Source organism: Xiphophorus couchianus, chromosome 17, assembly GCF_001444195.1.
Source record: "Xiphophorus couchianus chromosome 17, X_couchianus-1.0, whole genome shotgun sequence".
NCBI classification, from domain to species: Eukaryota; Metazoa; Chordata; class Actinopteri; order Cyprinodontiformes; family Poeciliidae; genus Xiphophorus; species Xiphophorus couchianus.
Window position 1 is genome coordinate 14,960,303 of NC_040244.1, and position 21,120 is coordinate 14,981,422.

General features: G+C 42.4%; 1 protein-coding gene across 5 annotated transcripts in view; it reads right to left on the bottom strand.

The window, feature by feature from the left end:
* Nucleotides 1-209: 209 nt before the first annotated feature.
* LOC114161052 (sushi domain-containing protein 3) overlaps nucleotides 210-21,120 on the bottom strand; it is a 55,963-nt gene continuing 35,052 nt past the window's right edge. For 3 of the 5 annotated variants that reach the window (XM_028044105.1, XM_028044104.1, XM_028044103.1), the window contains exons 3-6: nucleotides 4,526-4,717; nucleotides 4,221-4,374; nucleotides 3,962-4,147; nucleotides 210-1,706 (exon numbers count right to left, since the gene is read on the bottom strand). In XM_028044105.1, the coding sequence (XP_027899906.1) occupies nucleotides 1,370-1,706; nucleotides 3,962-4,147; nucleotides 4,221-4,374; nucleotides 4,526-4,717 (869 nt within the window). In that variant the 3' untranslated portion in view covers nucleotides 210-1,369. Of the gene's footprint in view, nucleotides 1,707-3,961; nucleotides 4,148-4,220; nucleotides 4,375-4,525; nucleotides 4,718-14,848; nucleotides 15,484-21,120 lie in introns of those variants that run through there. The other 2 variants (XM_028044107.1, XM_028044106.1) reach the window with 2 other exon arrangements.

Here is a 21,120-nt window from a genome sequence, read left to right on the forward strand (position 1 = left end):
AATATCGCACAACATCCTGAACAAACCATTTCCAGATTCATGCGGCTTTAACAGCGACAGGGAATCTGTCGCTGTTAAAGGAAAAATGGATAGAGGCCAAGTGTATAAGAGCAATCATGGAAGAAAACTTCTTAGAGGCTGCAAAAGACTTGCTCACCGTCCAGCAGTACAATCATCCTGAACATGCATCCAGAAATACAACAGAACAGTTTAGATCAAAGCACTTTTATTCGTTAGATCAGTCAAGTCCCGACCTAAATCCTAGGCTTGCTTCCCAATTCCTATTGAGCTGGAGCATTTGTGCACAGAAGGGCAGACAAAGCTGTATGTTTACTTTTGCAAGGGACTGTATCTATACGGCTAGACTTTATACACAAACTCAACAGAGTTTACAATGGATCAACAATAGATTTGCATTCTTTTACACCACTTTTATTATATAAAGCCAGAGATTATCTTAAAAATGATCATCTTCAATATATAGGTTACTCGTTGAACTCTGGTCCTCAAAGAAAGCTCTATATAACCGATCTAAGCAAATCACTATCCCCCTGTTGGGGAATGTCACAATGTCTAGTTAGTCAAGCACTCGAGTGCTGACTTTTGTAAGATAACACACAGAGAAAACATTAACTGAACTGTTTTGGTGTTGAAGATCAGCTGAGAAGCTCTTGCTACATTTTGAAATCCATACAAATAGTGCAAAATAGATTTGCTTAGTGGCTGGAACAACAGCAGCCTTTCAGTCACAGTGCCGGTTGTAGTCATAGGACCAGAAAGTACAAGAATATTAAGAAGACCTGCATTCCTTAACTTATTCACAGCTCTAGTCAATACATAAGCATAATTTCACTTAGTTAAAACTTAGTTAGATCAGCAACACCTGAAAAAAGGCTGATAGGGATCTTCTTTAAAAGCAGTTAATGATAGAAAATACATTAAATGGCTTAGAGCTGCCTAAACACACCTACTATGGCAGGTTTCTCTTACAAATGAGGTTAGTGCAGAAATTACAACCCCAACCCAAGGTCCTTTGTTTACTGGCTTGACAGAGTTCCTTGTAAGAAAGCAGAGTTTTCGCTGATGACCAACATTTCAGGTAGAACTAAGAAAACTCAACTGTTCACTGGTAAAGTGCTGGCAGTAGGAAAAGTGCTTCAAGCATGCAGTAACAAGGAGTACATTGTTGTTTGCTGCATTTCCTTCATGTCTGCTTTGGAGCAGGGCATTTTCAACAGAGAAAACGGGGATAAGAAAACCTAAAAGGCTTTCTCAAAATGTGACTCGGGCCTTTTCTTTCTTTGCTCTTCTTCTGCATAGCCAGCTAGAACCTGTAGAACCCTGTAGAGCAGGACAACAGAAGACAAAGCTACTGCCATGGCCTCTGAGGTGGTGGGTTAGGGTTGGGGTAAATAGGAGCTGGTGTTGGGTGGTGGTAAGTAGGCACAGCTGTGTTGGGGTTGGGCGGATACGTTGGCGTGGGGAACTGCGCCATGATCCGGGGCTGGCTTTGGGTAATGGTGTGGGCTGGAGAGGAGCCTGCCGAAGTAGACGGGGGAAGGTGGAGGTACAGGGGAGCCGATGGAGCGGAAGGAGCAGAGGGTGCAGTAGGAGTAGGAACCCTCTGGAGGACGACGTGTGGGTACAGCTGGGATTCAGAACGGTAGAGTCCAGGCAGAGAGGTCTTCAGCAGACTCTCCTGACTCCTGAACGGGACACAGAACAACGAGAAGAACACTGTTAGTCAATGCAAGCCAATGAAATATTGGAGTTCAAAGTGTCTAAAGTTCCAAGACTCAAATGGTAAATGGCTTGTACTTGCATAGCTCTATATCAAGTTCAAAGGACCCCAAAGCGCTTCACATTGCATTAAGTCATTCCTCAATTCAAGCTTGTCATCTGCTAATGGTAGAAAGCTACCATTAGCTACTGGATAGTAGCTACAGCTGTTCTGGGGCACACTGATAGAGGTAGGCCCTTTGACCATCATCAGCAGACAAGTGCTTAACTGGTTTAAATCCTACATAAAGAACAGGAATTTCTTTGTTTCAATTGAAAACTTTTCATCAAAGAGGTCAAAGGTCACATGTGGGGCACCCCAAGGTTCAATCCTAGGACCCCTTTTATTCAATATTTATATGCTCCCACTAGCTCAGGTTATAACAGGAAATAATATTAGCTACCATAACTATGCAGATGACACGCAGCTCTACATTACGATGTCACCAGGTGACTCAGAGCCCATCCAATCACTGAACAGATGCTTAGAACAGATAAATGTGTGGATGTGCCAAAACTTTCTCCAGTTGAACAGAAACAAAACTGAAGTTATTATTTTTGGACCTAAAGAGGAACGATCTAGAGCTATAGATCTAGAGTCAATGTACAGCTTCAGTTATTACAACTGAAAACCAGCGATCAGGCCTGAAACCTGGGAGTAGTGATGGACTCTGACCTGAACCTCCAGAGCCACATAAAGACAGTTACAAAGTCGGCCTTCTATCACCTGAAGAACATTTCCAGGATTAAAGGACTAATGTCTCAGCCAGATCTAGAGAAACTCATCCATGCGTTCATCTTCAGTCGTATTGATTATTGCAACAGCGTCTTCACAGGTCTGTCTAACAAATCAATCAAACAGCTGCAGCTGATCCAGAACACTGCTGCTCACGTTCTCACTAAAACCAGGAAGATAGATCACATAACACCAGTTTTAAAGTCCCTCCACTGGCTCCCTGTAGCTCAAAGAATAGACTTTAAAATACTGTTGTTAGTTTATAAATCACTGAACGGCTAAAGATCTGCTTTTATTGTATCAACCTTCTAGACCTCTCAGGTCTTCCGGTTCTGGTCTGCTCTGCATCCCCAGAACCAGAACCAAACGAGGAGAAGCAGCTTTCAGCATCTATGCACCACAAATTTGGAACAAACTTCCAGAAAACTGTAAAACAGCTGAAACACTGACTTCTTTTAAATCTCAACTAAAAACCCACCTGTTTAGAATTGTATTTGAAATGTAATCAATTACAAATTTAAAAATGGCGAGTGACTGAGGGTCACTGCGCGCACAGAAAACCCTGTCAATTCTAGACTCTAACAGGTAAAAATATTGCACGAAATCCGTGGAGGACGGCGGAGTCCTCGCGCAAAATTCCGTGGTTAGGTGGACGGAGCCTGGTGCCTTCCTGTTCAGGGAGACGGGGCCCGACGAATACCCGTTGCAAAAAAGGACGACGGAGTCCTGCGAGAACAGGCGCTTAAATTCCGTGACAAAATTGTATTTGAAATGTAATCAATTACAAATTTATGGATGGAACTTGACTTAATGCTTTGTTTTGATTATTGATTCTATATTGCATTGTGTTTCTGTGTTTGTAATGATGTAAAGCACTTTGAAATGTCTTGCTGCTGAAATGTGCTATACAAATAAAATTTGATTGATTGATTGATTGAAGGTGGGTGGAGTGTCTTGTCCAAGGACTCAGTGACAGAGTGTGGAATAGACTCCTACCATGGTCACAACCATTGTCCCTAATAATGATTGAATGTAAGAGCTAGTGTACAACTCCAGTGTAGAAGCACATTTTTTGAACAAATCATAAAATGCCAATGAGATTTGTCCATTAGCAGTCAAAGAGTAAAATCTAATATTTTAGCATATTGTCTCCTTCCTAAAATAATGGCCTACGCCAGTTATTGACAAAAGTGATCCCCCCCAAATAATCTTTTGGCACACATGACTTGTTTTAGAGAGATGACAGTATGTAAGAAACAGTTTTTGTATTTACTGAGGTTATGTTTGTCTAAAACTAAAATGTATTGAGTATAAGTGCGACAACAAGGTAGTGTATGATAAAGTAGTTTATCATACACTATGTTGAGGTGTAGAAAATCTTAAGTTTGGATATTATTTTATGTAAACTTTACAATCATTTTGACTTGGTTTGTAAAGATGGTTTACCGTTGGTATCCTCTGTTCTCGTATCCATTGAGACCTCCTGTCAGGTAAAGGGGACTGTCGGGTGCCAGTCGGGGGTCCATCCTTTGGGACAGGTGGAAAATCTTGGGTGGAGGGAAGGCTTCCCACTCTCCCTCTTCCGTCTCCAGCCAGCATTCACTGCGGCGGCCTGATCTCTTCTCTCTGCGTCTGACCAAGACAAAGGTCTTTCAGCTAACTAGAGAACAACCAACATGTCTCTCAGCCAAACGTCCAAGCCCACCTGCTCCGGCCGTCTTTCTTGGCACGGTCCCGGCTAGATCGCTCCTGCAGGCAGCAGACGAGGAAGGACAAGGACATGGCAAAAATGACGATGCCACTCACAACTGAAGCCAACACGGCCACTCTCAGTCCACGGTCCTCTGGTCTGGGGATCGCTGTTATAGGATAAAAGATGCTTATATTAACACTTCCGATCATTTGTTTTCCATCTGGACTGGACTGACTTCAAGGCTGAGCCATGAGATAATGACGTTGGCCATTAATAACGCAGTATACATAAACCCATTAAAAGGTGGATCTATGCACCTTCGCAGACGGGTAGGTAGTTGCTCCACTGCGCTTTGCCATTTCTGACATGGCAGGAGATTTTGTCGCTGCCGACCAGCTGGTATCCCTCTCTGCACCAGAAGGCCAGCACACTGCCCACCGACATGCCTGTTCCTCTCTCCACGTAGAAGGAACCCCGACGAGGTGGCAGGACCGGGACGCAGGACATACCTGATTGAAAGGGAAACAAAGACGAAGCATTATCATGTGGACCCTTGTTTTTATTTTTACGCTGTAAAGCAGATGGGACAGCAAGCGCCATCAAGATATACCAGGTATGGCTTTAAAATGGGTAATAATGACTTCCTCCACCGTTCTTGCGGTTGGAAGTCATTATGACAAGATGTCAAAGAAAGTCTGGGCGTTTTAAAACTGGGTTATGATGTATTAGTGCTTGGACTTGGTGTTTCATCTATGTATATATTACGATCATTTATTGGTTATTTCTTTAGTTTATCCCTTGTGTCAGTTTAGTCTCATTGCGTTTGAAATTTGTTTCTTTTGGCTAGTGTATCTTTCGGTTTATTGTTTAGTTCAGGTTTCTTTCTCCCTTTCAGGTCTCTTTGTTGTTTTTTTTCCCCCTCACCTCATCCCACTATTACCCTTCCCAGCTGTTAATCACTTCCTCATTTCCCTCCATCACCCTCTTTCCCCAACTGCATCCACTCACCTGTCATTAACTCTCCTAGTTCCTTTCTCATTTCCACAACCTCCTCTTTTGTAAATATGTAAGATTTATATAAAATTATAGCGGATATTCCCACATTACTGAGGATCTATGCAAGTTGTAGATACCGCCTCTCGCCCAATGACTGCTGGATGGACAAATGGACGAACTGATGAGTAGATTGAAATCCATTTTTGATGCCGACCCAGCCTGCATAGCAATATTGCGTTACGATTTTGCAAAGCTTGAATTTACATAATTCACGTCATATTCATACTGTAAAAACAAGTAATAAATTGTATCATAAATAAGGAAGTTTTGTGCAGATTGTAAATGTTCTAATGGCTTTTTCGTGTTTCCAGATGTCGCTATAATGAGTAATAGCCAGAGGGGAGCAGGATTCCGCTCTATGATTTACTGTGTCAGCATGAATGTAATCTGTGAGTGTGTGTGCGTGTTGGCGTGTGTGTGTGTGTGTGTGTGTCTATGTCATCCCACTGTAAGACCCTGTGAACATGCAGGCTGCTCTCTGCTGATTAGGAGTGACAGATGGGAGGATTTCTGCAATGCTAGAGACAGTGAGAGAGACGATCCCGTGATCTTGTGCAAAGATGATGGCGGTCACGTCAAAGCACACACACCAGACACGTGCATATAGGGATACAGGATAGAGCACTGGGAAAAAATGAGCAGGCTGTTAAGTTTTTTTGTGTGTTTTTTTTTTAAAGATGGATTTGTTTCTGTTCCCTTGCATATTTCTTATTTTATTTTCTTTGCTCCTGTTTAGATCATCCAACCAATTTTACCATCAGACAAAGATAGCCGGAGTAAATACAAAACGCAGATTCATTATCATGAGAAAAAAAGTTGTTCAAGCGAACCTGGCCCCCCAAAAAGTAATTGCCTCCTCAAAATAATAGCTGGCTGCGCCGCCGCTTGCAAGAACAATCTGCCATTGAGGATTTGCGATACCTTGAAGTGAGTCTTTTACATCTTTGTGGAAGAATTTTGGCCCAGTCTTCTTAGCAGAATTGCTTTGAACTCATTCACTTCAGAGATTTCTAGGCGTAAATGTCCTGCTTCTGGTCACCATGTCAACTTGCCAATTTGTCAATTCAAACCACCATCTTGGAAAGACCCACATCTTTCCATGCCATCAATAAAAATCTCATGAAATCTGAGAAACCTTATTATTCTGGAGTAGTTTCCAAATTCAGTATTGATTCTCAGTGTTTGGGTCACCTAGAAGTTTTTTGTTGATGTGTTTTGTCCTACTAGAATTGTAGATGGTCGCTAAGCAAACGGTTGCATTCTGGACTCTTCCTAACCTGTGTCTCTGGGATAACAAACGGTATGAAATGCCATTACTGACTGTCGTGAACCATGAAGACAACGTCTGCCAAATCCTCATTTAACTCTGGTTTTAGTGATTTCATGGGGATTATCAATCATTTTTGCATCAAATTCGACCAGGGTCTTTAGCCTACATCCAGTATCTGGGACAGAACCTTTTAGGACTGATGATTTTGAAGTGTTTGCAGCATCACATGGTGTAACAAGTAACAAACAGAAACAGAGTTAACTAGGGAACAGAACGCCTAGAAGTCCAGAGCCAGAAACTGGCGAGGCAGATAAAGCGGAGCGGAGTTGAAAAATGTAAACTTGTAGAATGACTCTCCACACTTTGATTTTTCAGTCACAAAATATCATTACTTCAGTAGGAATTGGGTGTGCTTTGTAGGTACGTCTGTGCATCACCTCCATAATTCCTGCTGCTGAAAACAGACTAGGATTGTCTTTCATGTGTTTGACGTATCTAAAATCTGCCCAAAAGGATAAAAATGACTGAAATTTGCATCTGAATGAGATCAGGATATTAAACTGAAAGGAGGTGACATGCATCCGAGTAAATTATCGTTCCACTTTTCGGCAAACGGGGAGCTCATGTATTGCTTATCTGACTGTGCAGTGAATCCCCATTTATTGTTACTGTTTTGGGATTTTATTTAAATCCACCACCAGATTGTTGCATCAACCAAAGAACACAGCAAAAGGACCATTTAGTCACTGTAGGAATAAAAAGAAGCAACTCTTAAACGATACGGGGGTGCTTAGTGTTTTTTGTTGCTTTGCCTTGATCTATTTTTATTAAAAAGTAACATGATGGAGTGCTGTTTTGTCATGACTGCAAAGAGGACACATAAAACAAATTGTCTCATGCCACATATTTAAGTCACACAAGTTAAAAAAACAACCTAAAGCTGTTGGCATACAACAGTAGACAATCGATTGCGTTGTGTTGTGTACTCCAACCACTCAAAGCAATGCTAGTCACATTCAAGAACTGATTCCCATGTTCATATACGCACTGCTGGCAACTTGGACTTTGTCTATACTTAGTGGCGGAAAGGCTGGAATTTTCTTTGTCACGTATTTACAGCCATCTCAAAGTTTGTTGTAAATTTGATGAGTGCTACTCTCATATTGTGCCTTACAGTTAGGGTAGGGTCAGAGTAACACACACCCTATGGAAGACAGAAAGAGTTGGACCGTTGCCTGATGCAGTAACTCAGTGTAGGAAACTGCTCTTTTGCGTTACAAATGACTACAGCTCCTGTAGAAATCCTCAGAGCTTGAGGTGGACAAGATAGCTCAGGGCAATCGATTCTGGAGATCTCTCCTCAGACTAAAGACTCATCTAGGGTCTACAAGTGGAGAAATGTGGGGGATTTTGGTGAAAAAATACTCTTGTCACATCTTTGAAGTCTAGGTGTCACTATTATTTTTAAGGTTTAGTTGGCTCTACTGGCCTTTATGTGAAAGTAGTTTGACAAGAAACAGGGTATTGAGAGAGGGGGAAGACATGCGGGTAAATGTCACCAGTCCGGGAATTGAACCTGCGACCACCGCCACGAGGACAAAAGCCTCAATACGTGGGTCGTGCTTTGCCCCTGCGCCACCACAGCACCCCAGGTGTCACTTTTGAAGAATGCTTGTTCTGAATAGTGCGTGTACACTTGGATCAGTGGTGTGGAATTCAAAATGACCTACTGTGAATGGGTACGCTGCTTTCCCGTTGAGTTACTGTGTTGACATTTTAATGTCAACACATTCATGAGTACATTTTATGTACTGTGCAAATTATTATCACCCATAATAATATTGGGTAATTATTATGCAAAATAACCCCTCAGTCTCACTTTCAATTTCCAGCATCCAGAAGCGAGTGACTGTCAAAACAGTCAGTGGCAATCGAGCTTCTGTGGCGCTCATCTTGTTCCTGCTACAGCCTCAAATGCAATGTAACAAAAGGTGATGTGGGAGACTTAGTTTTTTGCAACATCATCATTCCTACTTCATTAAAACAAAAGGGAAAAAAGCAGTAGAGTGAGACGCGTATACAGGCTGTAGGTGGAAAAGCACTAAAAATAATTTGTGTTTAGATTAAGAAAAACAACATAATTAATCACATATATTTTAACATTCCCAATTCCATACCTTAGTAGCCAGAGAAAGGTACAAAATCTCCCTGTGGGTTGAAGCTACTGGTGGGGAGCAGCAGTAATAAAAACTAAAACTCATGCCAATATTATTTAAAGAACGTTTCCTTCACACCAATTTGTGTGTCCATGACAAAAGCAAGTGGTTGAAATCAGCTCAAGCATCGTGTGTGTGTGTGTTGACTTAGCTCTTTGGTCTATTTGCCTAATCCTCTTGCTTCACTAATGCAACTCCGACACATCCGACCCCGGCAACCCGGTAGTGCCAACCAAACATTCACTTTGCTGCGTTCTTCTTCATGACTATCCCCACTTGTCTCTGTGAGGAGAGTCGCTTGGACTAGTATGTGATTAAATAAAGATTAGACCTTGTTCCCACAAACTTTTCACAGATAAACCCGGAGAACCAGATTTTTATTTTATTTATTTATTTTTTGCCACATTTTGCCGAGCTACTACCAATAACTTTTACAAACATTAATGGGATTTTAGAAGGCAAGCTAACAGAGTGGTGGAGGGAAATCATAGTTTTCCCAAATCTCTTGGTGTGCAGGTCTTTTCACTCTGATACTCCTAAATAAAACTCAGAGCAACCAACTCCAACTCCAATTTGTTTGCTTAGAAAATCTGGTTAATTTGGGGGGGTTTGAATCCGTAATCTAACTCTGATCTGCCTACAAATCTACATCTCAATAAGGTTGAAATGAACTCTGATGTGATTTGAATACACATGTGACTGAAAGTGGGAAAGCAGGAAGCAAGTGAAAGCACAGGGCATTCTGGGTAAACGCAAACACACAAAACAAACGTGCGAGTCTAGCGCTAGTGAGAGAAATGGCTCAAGGTCTTTTACCAAAGAGAAAAGAGAAATCCTACAACCGATAACATCTGGTTGTAGGATTTCAGTGTCAGTTTACTGTTTAACATTTTGTGAATTCTGTGTCTTCTTCAGAGGCTTCTGTGTCATTTCTTTCAACACAAAAAAGAAACAGCGCCACCACAGGCGAGGAGGGGAACAGGTTGCCTAGAGGGTTTGTGTGCTTCTGCAAAACGGGGGCTTAAGGTGTTTGAAAACAAATCCATGTCACACTTTTTATTGATGAAAATGTTTGTATTGCAAGTATAATTTCTATTCTACTTTCCAATTACGCACCAAGTTGTACTGGACTATCAGAAATCAAACATGCATTGCATTCTGCGGTTGCAACCTGCTAAAATGTAGAAAAGTTCAAGCTGTACTTTTGCGACGTACTACAGAATATTCCATTCTTCTTTGTGGTTCAACCTGAACATATTTATACCAATTTAAAGTCTAAAAACACGTGGCTTCTTCCATTACATGCATTCTGAAAAACCTTTATTCCCCCCTTCTCTGACTCACAACTCAAAAGACTTCTAGAAATGTCTCGAAGTTGGACACGACAGATCTGAAACACTCCAAATAAACAATGCAGCAAAATACAAATAATCTGAGTCAGAACTTTACCGGATGCTGAAAGTCGGACCTGAAGCTAATGAATGATGGCATTCGTGGCTGACGGCCGACGTGCCCCTTCCACGTGTCCCTTCCTCAGCTTTTGTTTTCCCTCTGCTCCAGATGCTCTCTTGTGTGATCTGACCTCAAACATCATTCCTCTGTGTCCTCCCCATCCGCATATCTATTTCGGTTGCCACTCGCTGACGCGCTGTACCACAACTGATTACCTAATCCCCTCAGCTCTGTCTCTGCTTGCGTAGGAGATGTCCCCCAAGCAAACACACGAAGCCCTGGGTATGTTGCCTACAACCTCTGGAGTTTTCATTTACAAACATGAAGTCAGTACCATTTAGACACACCATGTACGTCTTATGTTCGCATTCTTTCATACACAGAGGCACGAAGGTACTTTCTCTCTCCATTAACTAACAGCTTTAGCTTCAATTGACAGAAGATAATCTGCCCAGGTAAATAGGGCACAAGCTAAAAAGCCTACGTCACTGTTGCAGCAGACAGTGTAAAGTGACCTGGAGCTTTTAATTAGTGTAACCAGGGGGACTATGGGCCAGGTTCACCCAGGAAAACCTCTAAGGTTATATTTTGCAAGCAAACCAAAGTCCCCTCTAGTCCAGGACTTGATAACAGAGTGTGTGTTCCACAGGTGTGGCTTTAATCTGTTCTTCTCCAGTCAACCCGGGCCAGATTTGTCTCCATCCTGCGCAGTTCCTCCCCCATTTTTTGGAACCACCTCAGGGGTGGCACAAGCCGAACCAAGCCGGGTACTGCACACAAGCCATTTGATTGGCAGCAGACTGCATTCGTTGATTGGCCCGTGGATTTACGTCAACACCTCAACCACCATTTTCAAATCGCAGCGAGACCATACTGGCGAAAAGTTGAGCTGCAAGTTGACTATTCCGTGGTCGAACTTTGAGGTACAAACGTTTTCGTCAATTGTGGCGGAAGAGCACATACAGCGTCAACTGGACTTGGAAAATCCGCAACGATCAAATATTCTGAGAGACTTCGGAGGAACTAGTGTAAACTAGCCGGGAATGTCAACTACAGTACAGCTCCGCCTCGTTCTTGGCCCACCCACGTTCCCACATTCCAGCCCATGTTTCCACCCATATTCATGTCCACATAGTGAGGAACCCACCTCCAAAGTGCCCATCTCCAAAAACATTAATATTAATCTCCATGGCAACTACTAATTTGTGGAAACGTAACTGCACTGTTGACAAGACTCATACGCCAGCGCTTATTTCATATGCCCAATTAGACACGACCATCTTGTTTCCAGCCAGTGATTAGCCTTCATCGCAGTTGCAGACGGAAATGCTTACTCGTTGGCTTGTGAATTAATTTTTAACAGATCAGTCAAAAAAAATGCATCAGGAAAAGGGGGGAAAAAAAACATATTCAAGTTGCAGGAGAAGCAAAACAGTAATGGTCTCCCTGGTTAAATAATAAACTTACAGTGAATATTAAAGGCATTTTTTGTTTCAGTTTCATTAGTTTTTTGCTGCCACACTTGTAGAATGGAGATTCCACTTTAACAGAACCTGCCTGACAAAATATAAAGTAGATTAAAAGATGTGTTTTTGGACACATTATGGCCCCAAAACAAAGTCATTGATATCAATCTGTCTTCAAAGGGTTCCAAAGCCAGTTCTAAGGTTTTGGAAACGCACTGAAAACCTTGATCTACCAATGGAAAACTCACGGAACATTGTTGAACTGACTAAATTGACTTTTACTGCACTAATAAGACCAACCTTTAAAGTTTCACTTAAAATGTCATACAAGGTGACATTGCTGGCATGGTGGTAGAGTGAGACCCACATGTTCAGAGGCTATTAGTCCATGAACCAGCTGTCTGGGGTTAGATTGCTAACCTTAGCACGTTGCTGCCTGTTTCCTGTCTGAATATCATGAATAAAAATCAATGTTTCCATGTAACAGAAACATGGATTGAGGGTTGATGCAATAATTGTGGCAAATGTGTCTTATACAGTCCATCAACCTGAACTGTGGCATGTTAGTATACAACTTTCTACGCAAGTTTAACCGTGCTACATCTTTACCTTCCTGGCTCCTGCAATTCATTTAATTTCTCGCTGCCTCACCAAAGTGAGGAGGGGCAAGGCTCATTTCAGTCCCTCACTAAGTGTCTTTGTTCAGGAGCCACTTTTAAACTGTGGGAAGGTAATAACGAAGCGGAGTCACTGCCAACGGCTATATTGGATTGACAGACAGCAGACAGAGGGACGTCTTTGTCCGAAGCTCTCCAAGCCGGCGGGGACCTGAAGTGACGCCAGTGTGAGCTGCTGACATAAATACCTCCGGCACTGTTGGGGCATTTACATATGTGTGTTTATGTCCCAAGAAATTCTACCCGCCATTCAGGCCGGCAGAAATCCCCAACGCTGTCGTTTAAAGGGGGTAGGAAAGTTGGATTTTTTTCTTTTTCTTTTTTTGCTGTAAAGGTTATTTATAGGGATGAGAAATTGCTACCAACTTAAAAACTCACAATTCAGTAAACTTGTCACCACAGATCACAAGTTCTGGACTAGAGGCCACTAACTAAACCCTACTTATGATTCTTGTTGGAAAAAATCCTGATCCTGCAGGGTTTGCCAGTTTTGCAAACCCTACAGGATCAGGATTTTTCCTGTCAAAGAGACTGTATTGGCTGCTGCAGCTTCCTGTCTAAGTAACATCGCCTGCTCTGTGGTGTGCCAGAGGATATTGCTGTAAATGTTCCACATCTCTCAGAGGCTCGACAACCCTTTAAGCTGCCACAGTTGAAAAATCCTTTCCAGATTATGAGCGTTTCCGGTTAGGACGTGGACAAAGGAAAACCTGTCCATCCATGCTTTCGGTTCATCCATAGGGTAATTAGCTTTGTATAACTTCACAATTTAAGCTTATGGTTAAAGTTCAGTTACAACGCCTACAAAAAAGTATTTCACCCCCGTGGATGTTTTACCCTTTTGTTGCCTTTACAAATCAACCAGGATCAACAAAATTGGGCTTTTTTAAAATAAAAATAACTCAAGTATCATAGCGAAAACTGATTTCTACAACAATATGGCAACTAAAAACATAACATCTAACATAAAATAAGGGGTTGCATAAACAATCACCCCCTTTAAAGTGACTGACCTAATTTGACAGAGGTCCAACTAACTGGTGCTAGTCTCAAGATGAGCAGAGTGGAAATCACTTGAGTGCAGTGAGCAGGGCCGGATTTAGGAGGATGGGGGCCCCTGGGCTGGAGTAAAAAAAAAAAAAAAAAAAAATATATATATATATATATATATATATATATATTGTATGTGTTTTGTTTTAGAGGATGAGCAGAAAATGACCGAACAGTAAGTTTGGACAACTTACAACTTTAATAAGCCAGTTGTCACAAACTACAAACAACTCTGAACTCTTTTCTAGAAAGACTAAACCACATGTTGGGGTTGAAACTAGAATATGATGCTTGCATCACAAAATAAAATCACTGAATAGTTATTGTTGCCTGGACTTCAACACAAACTATAAAACAGATTGAGTGCAAGAAGGTGCAATGCTCAAATATACTTTTACAAAGCAAAGCTAGTAAAACAATATTTCTACAAATGTCACCAGCATTTACGAGTCCATATAAGTACAAGTGGAATATATCAAAACTCAAACTTTTTCTTTGGTTTTAAAGTTCTTGGTAAATAGTGGAGGAAATAAATGTCAAAAAAGTGCTTCTCTGCCAGTCAGACAGAACATGGATATAAACAATATCTTCTGGAAAAAAGAGATACTGTAGTTTTCAGAAAATATCCTGACCCAGGTAAGTCCAAAGTGCTGCCCTCTGAAGGATTTTTTACAGCCCCTGGTTCTCAATAAAAGCAGATGAACAATTTTCATCTTCTAGACCAAGGTTTTTACAGAGAACATCTTGAAAAACACAAAGAACAAAATACAGATTTCCATTTATTAATGACACTTTTGCATTCAACTTCTTTGTAGGAACTCGAACCACAAACACGACCTACATTTACTCAAACGTAAACCAAATAAGAAAACAATACTCAACCCTGAAAAGTTTGAAACTTTGCCATTTTTACTTCACTCACTATTTCTGATAGAACACGATCACCCATCAGCTGAATAAATTCCTCACATGTTTGGGAAGAAAGATAGGAGGGTTTCCCTGAACCTGCATTTCCATATTTCTCTATGTGAGACTTCAGAAAAGGATCAAACTCGCTGATTAACTCCAGTATTCCCAGATAATTCCCATTATCAGTTCTTCCAAATGTGTCACTGGCTCCTCTCAGAGCCAGTCCCTCTCTGCTAAAAACTTGACAACAGACACAACTCTTCTCAACACTTCAGTCCAATATGAACACTCTGATTCAAATTGTTTCTGCAGTTCTGTGTCTATCCTCCCGCTGGCTGCTGCAAGTGAAACATATGTCAGCGTTGCTTTTCTACGATGTTCGCTGTTTTCATGCTCTCTCATGCGTTCAGTTGCTGCTTCCAGTCACTGAAACCAGTCTCAAAGTTTGACTGAGTATTAGCATTGCTGAAAATGCGGCATGCAAAACAAAATGCAGCTCCGGTGGATGGAGAGTAGAGCAGCCACGGTCTTTCGATGTACTCACCATTTAACATCTTGCGTTTAAAGTGAGATTTGGAGAAGTGACGCTTTTGATGCTTGTATACCCGGTTCTGATGCTTGAAAGCCAACATTCATATTTTGACAGCTCTCCGGTCCTCGCTCAGCCCAGTAAGCTCGCACGGACTCGTCAATTTCCCCCCAATGCGCCGGATCGGTACTGGACGGATCCACAGTCGTCTTTCCATCTGCGGAAGAAGATCCCGCTTCCACCGACTCTGACTCCACAGACGCCAGTCCAGCCACCGACTCAGTCACGGTTAAAGGTTCTGGCTGGATCTTAGTGCCGGTGTTAGCATAGCTAAGGGTTCGAGGAGCGGCGGATAATGATGTTTCTGCTCCATCTCCGCTAACAGGTTGAAAAAAGCCTGTCAGTTTAGGCATTTTGTTTGGCGCGATGCTCTTTTTCTTTTCTCTTCCTTCTTTTCTGCGCTCCGCTGTCATATTTTCTGTTGTCCGCCATTGTAAAATAATATTCCCTTGACGCTCCTCCTCCCCAATGCGTAAGATGCGTCAAAAGTGGACCAATAACAAGCAAGCATTCAAGATGGACGTTTGCCAGAACAAATTGGAACATTTTTCATCGGTGCTGGCAAAATCATCGTAGTCATTGATTAAATTCTGACACTATCCATTCACAAAATTATAAAACATCCTTCGGGGCCCCCGAAATGCCGGGGCCCCGGGCTGCAGCCCCGGTAAGCCCCTGCTAAAATCCGGCCCAGCCGACAGGACTCGCTATGAAGCCCTGGAGATCAGCCGGGAGACCAACGGGACTTGCCACGAACCCCTGGAGGCAGGCTGCGAGACCGACAGGACTCGCTATGAAGCCCTGGAGGTCAGCCTGGAGACCAACGGGACTCGCTATGAAGCCCTGGAGGTCAGCCTGGAGACCAACGGGACTCGCTATGAAGCCCTGGAGGTCAGCCTGGAGACCGACAGGACTCGCTATGAAGCCCTGGAGGTCAGCCTGGAGACCGACAGGACTCGCTATGACTGACAGGACTCGTTACGAACCCCTGGAGGCAGGCTGCGAGACCGACAGGACTCGCTACTAATCCCTGAGGTCAGCCCGGAAACCAACAAGACTTGTTATGAAACCCCGAAGGCAGTCCGGGAGACAAACAGGACTCGTTACGAAGCCCTGGAGGTCAGCCTGGAGACCGACAGGACTCGCTATGAAGCCCTGGAGGTCAGCCTGGAGACCGACGGGACTCGCTATGACTGACAGGACTCGTTACGAACCCCTGGAGGCAGGCTGCGAGACCGACAGGACTCGCTACTAATCCCTGAGGTCAGCCCGGAAACCAACAAGACTTGTTATGAAACCCCGAAGGCAGTCCGGGAGACAAACAGGACTCGTTACGAAGCCCTGGAGGTCAGCCTGGAGACCAACGGGGCTCGCTACAAAGCCCTGGAGGCAGGCCAGGAGACACTGCTAGCCCCAAGCACCTCATCTGACGCCTAACTAAAATAAAAACAAAACTAGAGTTCATAATATAACTCTATGATCTGGCGACAAAGGAGACCAGAATTCGATGGCCTCAAGTTCCCGTGGCACCGCAGTCCTGCGGGCCTCAAACTCTCCTGCCAACATCTTTCAAGCGTTAAGCTCTTCCGCCATCAGCCCCCAAGTGTCAAGCTTCCCCTGACACCGCAGTCCTGTTGTCCTCAAGCTTTTCTGCCATCGATTAAAGCTTGGAGCCCTCATGACACTGCTTTATTTAGAACTTCAATCTTTCATACCAATACCTGAGAGTGTCAATACACATTTTCAGAAGTTTATTGGAGAAGCCTCCGATCACACGACTCAATACAGGCGGCTGCACCTGTGGCTGGTCTGAAACTGATGGGATGTCTTCGTGGGTTTCCTCTGATGGCTGCTGGTTCAGCTGTTCCATTCTGACCCTCAGGCAATGGCTCAGCTCTACCACTTTAAGCTGCAGGTCAGTGCTCATATTCTCAAAGACAGTGCTTTTCTCCTCCAGGGCGGCTTTTTCCTTCTCCAAGGCTGTGATTATATCCTCCAATGCAGTGCTTTTTTGATTCAGAGCTGTGATCCTCTGCTTCAGATTGGTGTTTACCTTCTCTAAGTAGGTGCATCTCTCCTCAAGGGAGGTTCTTCTCTGCTCATAGTAGATGTTTTCCGACTCCAAGATGATGTTTACCTGTCTGAAAACTGAGTTTTCCTTCTTCAGGACTTTTTTTCTCTTTTCCAAGGCTGTGTTTTTCTGCAGCAGGGTGGTGTTTTCCTGCTTCAGGGCGATGTTGTCCTGCTCCAGGGTGTTCATTTTCGTCTCAATCGAGGGTCTTTCCTGCTTGAATAAGGTGTTTTCCTTCTCCAAGATGGTGTTCACCTGGTTGAAAAAGAAGTTTTCCTCCTTCAGGTCATTGTTTTCCTTTGCCAAGGCAGTGTATTTCCGCCCCAGGGTGGTGATTTTCTGCTCCAAGGAGGTACTGTTTTGCTCCAGAGCAGTCTTTTCCTTCTCCAGGGTATTTTTTTCCTTTTCCAAGGCGATGATTTTCTGCTCCAGAGCAGTCTTTTCTGTCTCCAGGGTGGTGTTCTCCTGCTTCAGGTTATTTTTTTCCTTTTCTAAGGCGGTCTTTTCCTTCTCCAGGACAACGTTTTTCAGATCCAAGTCGGTGGTTTTCTGCTCCAGTATGTCGTTATCCTCCTTTAAAGCTCTGTTTATGTCGAGCAGTTTTTTTAATTCCTCATCTTTCTCCTGAAGCAGCTTGTCTTTATCATGTGTAGCTTTTTCCATGTTGACAACTTTTATCTTCAGCTCCTCGTTGCTCAGCTCCTTCTGAGTCTCTCTAGCTGAAGTCTGTTGGTCAGAATCAGAACACGACGCTTTACTGCTCTGATTCATTGTTAATCTGTTTAGTCTGAACAAATCCAAAAGCTGTTCCTTTATTATTATCTTGAAATGCTTTCGTTGTCAATCTCTTGTTCGGATACAATCCTTCTACTTCCTCTCTCTCTTTCTTCTGCAATGGTTGTGAGTTCAAGAGTGCAGCTTGCAACTTTGTGATGCAAAGTGTGCATCACTCTTTGTGACATCAATTTGTGTGATGTCACAAATTGATGTCACAAATTGATGTCACTACCTCAGCAGAACAACTAGAAAACTGCTGAAGTCTGAATAAAAACGAACTTCATGGCTGAATGCAGCTCGGCTTAGCTGATGGCTATAGAAGACAGTTGAGCTGGTAACATATCACCAAGGCTTAAATCCACACTTGGGAGACAGCGGCTCTTGAGGACAATGGACTGGCACAGCTGGGTGCGAGGGCCAACGGTCAAACGGAAACATTGTGCCCAAAAACAGAAAAAGGGGAAACGGGCTGACTGGTTGACCCAGCTGATGCATATAGGAAGCCACCAAGTCCGACTCTCTTTCTGGCCATTATCCGCTCACTGGATATGAAAATGGACAACCTCTCTCTAGCTAAGCAAGGTTGGTGGAATCAAATAATGTTCTCACTCTTTGGTAACCTAGCAACTCACTCATTCTTTGGTTACCTAGCAACAGCCTGTTGAGTCACTTTCGCAGCTTTCAGCCTTACCATAATTAGACTATTTCTGTGTTTAAAAGCCGTTTTAATTAGTTATTATTTAGGATTATTTTCTGAGAAATTGAGTTTGATTAGTTTGAATGTAATCACTGAAATTCGTGGTTTGGGTAATGTTATCATTAACCCAATCTATATGAGTTTAGAACAACATTTAATTTCCCTTTGGGATCAGTAAAGTTGAATTTTGAAGGCAAAATTTTACCAAGTATTTTTTTTTTGTCCAGTTTCTAGTGAAAATATCTTAGTACACTTAAAATAAGACAAAACAGACCAATAAGCAACTTTTAAGCAAGACATAGAAGCTTGTTTAAGTAAATAATTCCTTAAAATTGCTGAAGAATTATTAGTTCCATTGACAGAATATGATACTTAAAACAAAACATTTTTCTCCAGTTATAAGTGAAATAATCTGCCAATGGAACTAATATTTTTTCCATCCATATTAAGGAATTAAAACAAGCTCCTATATGTTCCTGAAAAGTTACTCATAATTTAGTTGTGTCTTATCTTAAATGTACTAAGATGTTTGCACAACAAACTGGACCAAAACTACTTGGTGAGATTTTACGTTTGTGCAGTGAGGGAGCTGAAAACAATCGGAACTCATTTTTATTTCCAAAAGATGTGAAAAATGATGTGAAATTCTGCACTAAAATAGAGCGTACTGAAGTTCATAGTTATAATGTGTTTAGTGTAGCGTCCCGGTTGAATAAGATGGTCTCTTAAACTGATGGTTCACAGTCCTTTATTGAACAGCCTTTTATTGTGAACTCACGGTAAGAGCTACAAAATATACAAATAAAATAACATTAGTACTCAAACAGTGTTGTTCTGACCTTAACATATAAATCTTTTACCTTCTGTGCTAAAATTATGTTTTACAATAGATGTATTTATTAAAATCCAAAATCCCTGTCATGAAATAAAATGCAACGTATTTCAACTGTTGACGGTTGACCATAGTAAATCAGCACCATCTAGTGGCAAAACACAACCGTCACACCCAATAGAGAAATACACGTTCCGCAGGAAAAATAAACATATATACACGACAACACACTCACCTTGTTCCCTCATCAACCAAGCGCCAACCAACCGATTGTCACCCTGAATCACACCCCAACTATCTCCCCTTCACTCCGACTCGTTCATGTCAACTTTCTCTGCCCCACTTCTCTGCGCTACTTCTACCGTTTTGCGTCAGTCACCTTACCGTTCCAAGCCCTTTCAAAATAAAAGCATCGACTATCATGTCAACAAATACATGACATGAGGAGACACAAAATATTAGAAAAGTCATTTACACTCCCACCAAATCATTAGAGCTTAACTAAACAAATAGAGCGATAATGATTTCCTTCAGAAAAAATGACCTGTAACCTTTAACCTCTATGAAAACACGAGACATAAGAAAGAATGCAACTTAAACTTAAGACTATAGTTAAACAGTTTCTAATAATAGAATCAGTTTCTGCACTGGGCGTTCCACTATAGAAAGTTTACGGGAACTCTGTCCATTCTCCATCTTCCGTTCTCCAAAACGAATCTTTACTTTTCTTACAAGTCCATCTTTATCTGTTACTACGTCCATTACGCGTGCTAATCTCCATTCATTGCGAGGTAAATCATCCATCTTTTCCATGACAGCATCTCCAACCTTCAGATTTCTCTTCGGTGTATGCCATTTCTGCCTTGTTGCGATGTTAGATAGATACTCCCTTTTCCAACGTGACCAAAACTGCTCTGATAGGTACTGCACTTGCCGCCATCTTTTCCGTGCATAAATGTCTTCCTTGATGAAGTTACCTGGAGGGGGCAGGGCTGCCTTTGATTTCATGGTGAGCAGATGATTTGGGGTCAATGGCTCTGGGCTGTTTGGATCACTGAGGTTATCCACTGTAAGAGGTCTGCTGTTCACGATCGACATTGCCTCATAAAAGAATGTCCTTAAAGATGAGTCATCCATCCTGCCTGACGAAAGTGAAGCCGTCGAGCGCAGGATGTTTCGAACCGTCCTGATTTGCCTTTCCCACACACCTCCTGTATGGCTTGAATGAGGCGTGTGCATGTTGAAGTCACACTGCTTCTCAGCCAGAAATGTGATAATGCGGTTAGTGTCCACTTGTTGTAAAGCTTCCTGCAGCTCATTTTTAGCTCCGACAAAGTTGCTTCCTTGATCACACTTTATCTCGCTGACTGCTCCTCTTATGGCTATAAAACAACGGAGCACATTGATAAATGCGTCTGTAGTCATATCATCTAACATTTCTATGTGCACTGCTCTGCAACAAAGACAAGTGAAAAGAAGTCCATAACGCTTGTGCACCTTTCGAGCTTGTTTGGTTAGAAAGGGACCAAAACAGTCCATTCCACAAAATGTGAATGGTGGCAATGGCTCTAAGCGCACCTTTGGTAGATCAGACATTCTTTGTTCCTCTGTTCCTCTTCTGAGTCTGCGACACTTTACACATTGGTGTATAAATTTTGTTACAGCTCTGTTGATGCCAGGAATCCAAATTCCATTTGACCTGATCTCATTGATTGTCATTCCTTTCCCTTGGTGTTGCACCTTACTGTGTAAATGAGCAATTAATAGCTGAGTGACATGGTGACCCTTTGGAACTAATACTGGATGTTTCAGTGAGGAAGAGAAAGAAGCATCCTTTAGCCTTCCTCCCA